Source organism: Lichenostomus cassidix, chromosome 1 (assembly GCF_008360975.1).
Source record: "Lichenostomus cassidix isolate B80296 chromosome 1, HeHo_3.0, whole genome shotgun sequence".
Taxonomy (NCBI): Eukaryota; Metazoa; Chordata; class Aves; order Passeriformes; family Meliphagidae; genus Lichenostomus; species Lichenostomus cassidix.
Genome location: NC_139479.1, coordinates 110273032 through 110282005, shown reverse-complemented (window position 1 = coordinate 110282005; position 8974 = coordinate 110273032). Strand labels below are relative to the sequence as shown.

Here is an 8974-nt window from a genome sequence, read left to right as displayed (position 1 = left end):
TGTATTTAAAAAATAAACTCTGAGCCAATTCTTCACTCCCCATTTGGGAGTCTAAGAAAAAAAGGAAGTGCAGGGAACCAAATTCAGCAGGGAACTAAATTCAGCAGGAAACTGAGAAACAAATGACATGTAATCTTGAGTGGAGCTGGAAGTCTCTGCTTCCCCTGGCTAAGGGCAGCATAAGAACATGTAGCAGGCCCCCCACTTCCTTACACAGAGAGAAAATCCACACAAATGCTACACCTCAGCTCTGCCTTCCCTCCCATGAAGAACATCCCTGCACCAATGGTCAGGCCCAGCAAAATTAGTATTCCTCAGGCATCCCATCAAATACCACCAAATAAGAATAGAGACAGAGCAATGACACAGCTAAATGTCATCAGAGCTGCTGTACAGATAAGAGTGAGGGATATTGGGTGGGATGTAACAGCAAAGAGAAAGGAGATAAAAAAGAGGAAGATAAGGCATCGCTGTGTAAGCACAATGGCAAAAATGTGACTTAGAAAGGCCTATTTTCTTTTTTGAGGGGGCAGAGGACAACACCATTACTGTCACCAACACATGCAGAGCTTAAAACAGGAGGATAGAAAGACATCTCCATACCTCTGCTTATTCAAATCCTTCACTTACATATAAAAAATTAAAATCAGAGCTGGTTGATGACAACCCTGAAACACACATATTTCTTCAATGGAAAAATGAGCTACACTGGGGTGTTTAAAAATTAAATGCTCATTTCAGAAGTCAGAAAACACAACACCTTCTTGAAAGCAAACTGTGCCAAAAATCTGCTTTGGGTGGGTGGAATATGCTCCGTGGGATCGACTGTTCATATTTCAATCAACAGTAATTATCTGGAAAAGCATTCAACCAGAACAGACTGAATATTCTTTTCTTTTGAGAAGAACACCCGAACCCCCTGCCTGGATGTAATTCCTTTCAGTAAGAGAAAAAATTTAAACAAAGAAAGGGAACTGGAATTCTGACCTCCTGCTTTGGGGGAACAGTGATGGGCCACCTCACCCTTCTGAGTGCAAGCCATTAACTCCAGCACTACCCACAGGTAACAGCTCTGACTTAACAGTTCATCTCTGGATCAAAGTAATAGAGCTGGCACTCTCCTGGCTCTTGCCTTTGTTACTGCCTGGATGATAGGGGAATGTCTGACATCACCACCAGATTTTATTGCTTGCTGGTGGGACCTTAGAGCTCTTTTCATGGAATATCACTCAAGGATGCTTCTCTAGTACCAACACTGTACTAACATAAAGTACCTACTGTGATGACATAAAGAGCTCATGGACACAGTCACCACTGCTAGATGGCTTTATTGAGTGTCTTGAACCACATCTCTCCCAAAGATTTCCAACCTTCAAATTAAATTAGAGGCCTTTCTATTGTTAAAACTGTCCAGAGTGCCAAGTCTCCCACCATCACCACCAGAAATAAGTCAGGTTTTCTGTGGCCCCCTCAGACTTCTATTGAGGAAACCAAAACATGCCGTTTTCAGGGTATTTCCATATAATTCCCAGCTCCTCCACTCTTCCTTAACACTGACTGCAAAATACCCCAAGTACTGTAGGAACCAAGTAAGAAGCCACCATCAGCAAGCTCGTCAGGCACTGTCTGAAGAGCAGCTTTCACCAGGGCATAATTAACTTTTGAAATCAGGGTACCTTTAGCACACAAACCATTTAAAGGCTCCTTTACCTTGAGTATTTCTACATCACTGGTGGTTTGGACATTTTCAGCAGTGAAATGGGTTCAAGATGAGGCTCTGGAGCCCTCACTCCCTGCCAAACCTAGATGATGCTTCCTCATCTGCAAAGTCTGTATTTCTACCTTCTCAGGTGGAATAGGTTTGGCCCTTCCAAGCTCCTTGTTGCAGTGATATCCATCCCTGAACGATGTTTTCAGCAAAACACTTTTTCACAGGATACAACTGCATTCACAGACGACTTCCATGATCCCTTGACTGAAGGCTTTTACAAGGATCAAAATGCTTTGTAGCTTCTTACAGATCTGGGGAAGACTCAGTAGCTCTTCAATTCTCTTGTTCTCCCCACCTCTGGTCTTTCCTGGGCATTGTTTTCCGTTTGGCCTAAGACTTCAGTCACACTGAGTCTGGATTGCCTAAGGAGAGAAGAGAGAGTGGAAACCAGTTTTATGGCAGTATCCTCCTGACAGAGGCATGACTGCAGAATCCCAGCTCTTGAAAATTTCTTCTAGAACTAGTGAGTGAGTTTCAGTAATTCAAATGACCAGTGTCACAGACTTTTCTCCCCCAAGCCTCCAGCTACCCTTCTTCTTCCCTCATTTTAATGGGGATGGAAAGAAGGCAGCAATGAAGGAAAGACTGGGAAGACTAAATCAGCAGTTCTCAAACTGGTATGGGAACAACACCCACAACCATGAGAAGAACTGAGGTTTAGAAAGCCTAGGGTGCCATGGTTTCTTTAAATGCTTGAACAAACAGACCCAGACACCCTCCTAGTCCACTGGGACTGGAAGGGGCAGAGCTGCTGCTCACCACTCTGCCAGCTTCTGCTCGTACAGCTCCCTGCGCTCACGCTTCCTCTTCTCCTGCAAGGTCTCACCAGCCAGGCCATACATTACCATCAAGAGGCCTCCTGCAGGGATCCTGGAGGAGGAAGCAGAAAAGTCACCAGTCACCCAGGGCACACTCAACAGCAATAACTTACTGGCATCAGCAAAAGGAGCATGCAGGGGCCAGATGCCACTTCAGGGGAGTGTCACATTCCCCAACACTCGCATCACACCACAGACTAAGGCACTTCTGTTCTACTGTCACCCACCAAACACAGCATCTCTTCAGCTGTGACTCACTGGAGCCCCTGTGATAACATATTTTGAATTTACTCACTGACAGGCATGCATAGGACAAAGGGGTGGAAGGATTTATGGTACCCAATGAAGACTCCATAGAACACCTAACCTACAACTCAGACAGTGACACCCCTGCTTAGCTTCTATCCAGCTCTGGAAGTACTTGTGCTTTCACTGGAAAAGGTAAAGCTCCCTAGGCTGCTTCCAGGCATGCCCACAGCTGCCACCATCCTGATGGTGCCAAGCAGCACAAATAAAGCTCATTCTCATGTTCAGGTAGGATCCCCAGATTCACTTGTGACGATATTTACAAGTCAGCACTCTGAGAAGAAATCCCAGCTCTGCTTGAAAAGTCAGATTTTTCCTGAGTTAGAGATCACTGTCCTGAAGGACAGAGCCTCTGAGAGAGAACCATAGGTTCCTCCATGCCCCAGGGAGCTTTAGGAGATTCAGGACTGTAACACACATGAAGACATATGCCCACCTTACAGCCCTGGGCTGTATAGCCCAGCAGTTTCTCCTTCAGTGTTTCCTAATGGCTGCTGCTCCACATTTTAGCTTTGACGGAGCCTATGCTGTCCCCTCTAATAAGCAAACAGGAGCAAATAAGATGCACTGAGAGCGTTGAGCTCTTACTACTGAGAGAGCAGCAAAACAAATCAAGAAACAAAGAAAAGTAAAAAAAGTTTAAAGGTAGGAAGAAAAGTGAGGTCCCAAGACAGATACAGAAAATCCCTCAAGGCAAGAGAGGAAGGGAAGCTCCTGTAGCCCCATCTATGATTCCAGGCTTGGTATCATACAAGTATCAGGCTTGGTATCATACACACACAGTGGTGTGCAGCCACTGTCTTAACAAACACCCTTCAAGAGTAGCTTGAAGTGTCTCAATCCCTCACTGGCAGCACTCACAACTCACCCAAACACTGTTCCAAACACGACGCCACCCACCAGGCCCTGAAGGCCCAAGTGCATTCTGAAAAGGCCTCCTGTGAAAGCTAAAAAAGAAAAAACAAACACTGAAACACACCCCAGTAGCAACAACAGTAGCAACAACACCCCAGTAGCCATCACACACCAACTGTGGGAATTGCTTTGCTGCATTTCTCTTCTCCAAGACATGAAAACTGCTTTTAACAGAGCAGAAAGCAAGTGCCATGGCCAGTGGGGACAGAATGTCACCACATGCAGTCACCATGGTCTCTGCACTGAAACATTGCACAAGGTTCCTGCTGCTTCACAAAAACTGCCCAAGTTTTTCCTGTACCATAAGAGTATCTATGAAAGGCAAAACAAGCTCTCTCTAGGCTGGAGCATGAGCCCCCTCCCCCTTTTTTCTGTTCCACAACAGCTAATAATAGTAGCTGCCATGTAAGGCAGAAAAGACCAGTAAAAAGTGTATCCAACTGCAAGGGCAATAAAGCCTGTAAAACTGAACAAGCAGATCACTTACCCAGAGCCCTGCTGCCAAAAGCAGGCATGCAAAGCTTCGCATGAAAAGGGCAGCTCATAAACAGTGTGCTGAATTGTTACCAAGAGTGGAAATTAAAAATGCTTTCCCTGTTAAATAGGTGCTTATGAGTGCAGGTTATGCACCAAATGTTGCCTTTATCCCTCACAAGCATTTTTCACCCAAAATACTCCAGCAAGTATATTGAAGATGAACTGATAACCACAAAACCCCAATGGTTTCAGCAGTGCATCAGTATCTCTGTTACAAATAAAGGCACACAGCAGGCAAACAACAGAGCAAAGTCAGTGCAACAAGAAGCAAAACCCAAGAGCACAGAAGCTGCTCAGGCCCAGGGGATGTGGATACCTGCTTATGCTTTTCTGCTACAACCCTTGCTAACAAACAGAGAAGCACCCAAGGTTACAGCACTCTTACCTCCTGCTGCAGCAAAATTACTGATGGTGGTTTTATCGCGGTATGCAGACAGGCCCGTGCTCACCACGCTGCAAAGGTAAGGCACAGAAGTCAGCACTTGCACATGGAAAAAGAAAAATAGCAAAACATAGCCTGAAATAAAGCTGAATTTCATTAAGCCAGCCCTCAGGTTGCCTCTAACTGCTTGGCTGCCCATCTGTTCAGAGCACACACACGCCAGCCGTGACTTCTGTGACTTTACTGCAGGCAGCTGCACAGACACAGGCCAGGGAATATCAGAGTTCCTGGTCTGGATCTGGGATATTCTTTTTGGTTTTTTTAATCAAAGATTTTCTTTCCATTGTATAGAGTCATAGAATGGTTTGGGTTGGAAGTGATGCTAAAGATCATCCAGTTCCAAGCCTCCCACTGTGAGGGGGACTTCCACTGGACCAGGGTGCTTGGAGCTCCATTCAATCTGGCCTTGAACACCTCCAGGGATGGAGCACCCACAACTTCTCTGAACTACCTGTTCTCGTGCCTAGGAACATATAATATAGTCAAGGATAAAAGAAACTGAGCAATGGAAAAGCCCTGTCAGTCAGTCAATCCATCCTGATGCAAGACCCTTACCCCCAGAAGCATGCACTAAATAAGATCTTGCCTTATAAACAGTCCCCAAAAGAAACCCCTCAGTCACACTCATGACATCAGCAGGGTCACCTACTCTTGTGGCATCAGATTTCCCTCTGGGGCAGGTAAACCAGCTCCTCCAAAAACACCAGCTAAGCCCCACAACACCCTCTGTTCTCAGTTCAGCAGCCACATCCTCCCCAGCACCTCAGCAAGCCTCCTGCATGACATCAACAAGCCACCAGCAATCCTCCTTCCCAACACAGATAAACCAAAACAATTTGGCTTTTAATTGTGAAACTTGAAGTTTTTACAACTGCAGGACAAAACCCTTCAATTTGGGCTTTACAGAAACAATGCTGAGCAGCAAATATCTCTGCTCAGAACCTTTACCAAAGCGCTGGTGAAAAAAGGGGCTGATCTGACTGCAGGGGAGACACCTGGTGGAAGATGACAAGGTTACATGTCAAATCCAAAGAAATCCAGGAAAACACAAAGAATCCAAAGAAATCCAAGAAAACCCAAAGAAAACCCAAACTCAAAAGCTCCTGGAGAGAAAGGAAACAGCCCACTAACTAATCCTAAAACCAGATACTAATCTAAAAGGTGCCAAAGAAACTGAGAGAGAGAAAGAGGAAGAAACTCAGAAAGGAACAAAAAAATTAGGGAGACAGAAATATAAAATAATGTCAGTCAATACCATGGAACCTTAAAAGCAGTAAAACTTAAACAGAATATACCTGCAGAGAGAGTCAATGCAGGTTTAAGACAATGGATAAATTTACTAGTTTGAACAACAGGGAAGGAGATATCCCTAGTTTAAAAGGGCTTTACTCAGAAGACCATGCTCAGTTTGATGTTCTATTGACAGCAATGCCCTGGAACACCCAAGGAATAAAATCGGGGAAGTGGAACACCATTGCTGTGCTCTCTATCTCTGTCTATTGGGTTTGTGTGTGTAGGAAAAATCTGAAGGCTTAAAGAGGTATATAGAACTGGTAGGTCTGATGTTCAGCAATCAATTAAGAGTAAGATGATCCCCTGCAAGTGTTTGAAGACAAGAACAAAGAATTGTGAGTAACACCAGTGTATACAAACCAGGAGTAGCGACAATTGTGAGTAGCATCAGTGTATACAAACTAGGAGTAATGAGACATAGAAAGGACAAAAATTAGTGTGGGTTAGAAAGCACTTCCAGAAACTGCCAACACACTATAACACTCCCTCAGAGAAACATACACAGAAAGAGATGAAGCAAAAGCAGAGAGAAGCTGTCAAGAAAGGGAAGAACAGTGTTCAAGTTGGTAACAGCAGGAATTAGATGTATGAACAGGGCTTTTCCATATTTAGGGTTTGTGTTGGTTCACTAGAAGATGTGAATTCTGGGACTATTCTAAAAGGTTAAACCCTCATCATACTCACACCTGATCAATCAGACTCATGTTAAGGCAACACCAGGAGCCTCAATCAATCACCAGAGCTGTGGGCACTGCTGGCATGAAGGGCTCCTGGCTGAAGGACAGGCACAAGCACAAGGCAGCTCTGCTCCCACTTCCACCAGGAAACACTCACTTGAATATCGTGGCAAAAGCCGCAACCCTCCAGCTCCAGCGCCAGCCGTAGCGGATGAAGCTCCGGAGACCTGCACGGTGTGCAGATTGCTGAGGGGACAGAGAGGACATGTCACAGGTCACAGCCCCCTCCTCCTGCCAGCATGACAGGCTGTGGGACTCATGTCCCCTGGCTGTGGGACTGATGTCCCTTGGGACTGATATCCTGACTCCTATGGATCAAGTCAGCCACCTTCAGAGGGAAAGCTGCTCCCAGCCACCAACAGGAAAACCAAGAATCAATTCCAGCCTGGAATGCCAACTGGTCTTTCTAATCCTGAAAGACATTTGGGTGAACTAGGAGGGCTTTCTAAGGACAGTACAGGAAAGCAGCAGAGGAGAAGGGGGAAAAACTAGAGACTACTTCATTATTATGAGTTCATAAGCATTAATAACTAATAACCATCAATAAATAATAGTGAGTAAATAATAACCATCTACATTAAATGTTAAGATACCATTAAGCTCTGCACTTTAACACGGGCACTTAAAAGTTTGAAAAGAAGAGGGTTTTTAAAATATGTGATAAACAGAAGTTTCATCAAAATTAAAAATGTTGGAGTTATAACCATGAAAGTAAATAAATTTTCTCTTCCAGTGCTTGTGGTGTAGGTGCTTAGCCTGGGTTCAGATATACCAGAGAGCCACCAGACTGAAGCCAGGCAGGGGTAATTTGCAGGTCACTGCATCAGGGGCCAAATCTAATTGCAAGTGATGAGAAATTTACATCAGGCAGATTTTTAAAGGGGTTTTCTTCTTCATAATCCGGGTAACCAACACTTTAATTGAATAACAACCCCCTAAAACTTCGAATACATCTATAAAATGTCACAAATGTTCTTTGTTGTGCTGCTGTTCTAAAAGAATTTTAAATGGTCTCAAAACGACTTACATTAATAAGACAAGAGTACAATCCCAGTCTGACACTATGAAGTCTCCTGTCAGCACACTAAAATTTAAAAGCGGAAAGCCTTTTCGAGACACATTAATCAGCTATATTACAGAACGGTAAACTTTGTTACCAACTTTTTCCGTAACGAGGACACTTTTTTAAAGCGAACTGCGTGTGATTTGGGTGACAGGGAAGCGCTAACTCCGGCAGCAGCTGCCCGGGCAGGCTGCACGCACTGAACACACTGCCAGCAAACTTTCTGCCACAAAGTCCCAGACTGGGGCACACACAGCGTCCTGCAAACGCGAGGCCACCTGCGGTGTCACCCCGACCCGCGGCTCCAAGGGCAACTTGCCGCACCGGCGCCTTCCCCGGGCCGAGGCCTGCCGGGGGCGCTGCGGGCCTCAGCGCTCCCCCCACACCGCGGGCTCCGCGCTCGTACCACGGCATCGGCGCGGTTCTGGAACAGCTCGCCGTGGCTGCGCTCGATGAAGGCCTTGCGGGCGTTGACGAAGGCGGGCAGCCCGCCGTACAGCCAGCCCACCAGGCCCGCCGTGAACGCCGACTTGGCGATGTTCACCGTCTCCTCCGGGTACTGCTGCCGCTCGCTGCAAGGCAAGGGCAGCGATGGCCGCGGGGTCGCTCGCGTGAGGCGCGGCGGCACCGCCGCGACCCAGCCCAGCAGAGCCCCGCCCGGCCCGACCCATCCCGTCCCACCCGAGCCCGGCCCGGCGCTCACTCTCGCTGCCAGAGCTCGCTGAGCCTCTCCCAGCCTGTCTGCGGCAGCGGCGCGGGGCGCCCGAACCCCGCCGGAGCTCCGGCACGCTCCGCCATGGCCCTGCCGGCGGCAGCGGGCGGGCGAGACAGCGCCCCCTGCGCCCCGGCGGGGCACGGCACGGAGCGGAGCCGCTCGGAACCCCTCGGAACCGCTCGGCTCGCCCCGGCAGCACTCGGCTCGGCTCGGAACCGCTCGGCTCGGCTCGGCACGTGTGAGAGACTGCACTGTTACTGATGAGTGACTCCAAACATTTCCCCACTTTTGCGGGGCCGCTTTTGCACCCCCCGGGGAAGGAGCTGAGTTTTGGCGGCTGTGGCGGCTGGTTTGCCCGAGACAGAGGGAGTGCAGCC

At 47.4% G+C, this 8974-nt stretch overlaps 1 protein-coding gene across 1 annotated transcript; it reads right to left on the bottom strand.

Annotated features, from left to right (window-relative positions):
• Positions 1–1311: 1311 nt before the first annotated feature.
• Positions 1312–8732, bottom strand: TIMMDC1 (translocase of inner mitochondrial membrane domain containing 1). The gene is made up of 7 exons (XM_085076036.1): positions 8586–8732; positions 8289–8454; positions 6917–7005; positions 4733–4800; positions 3764–3842; positions 2531–2641; positions 1312–2133 (listed from the first exon to the last, which is right to left on the bottom strand). The coding sequence occupies exons 1-7, from the start codon at positions 8678–8680 to the stop codon at positions 2034–2036; spliced, it is 708 nt and encodes a 235-aa protein (XP_084932162.1). The 5' UTR covers positions 8681–8732; the 3' UTR covers positions 1312–2033.
• Positions 8733–8974: the final 242 nt, after the last annotated feature.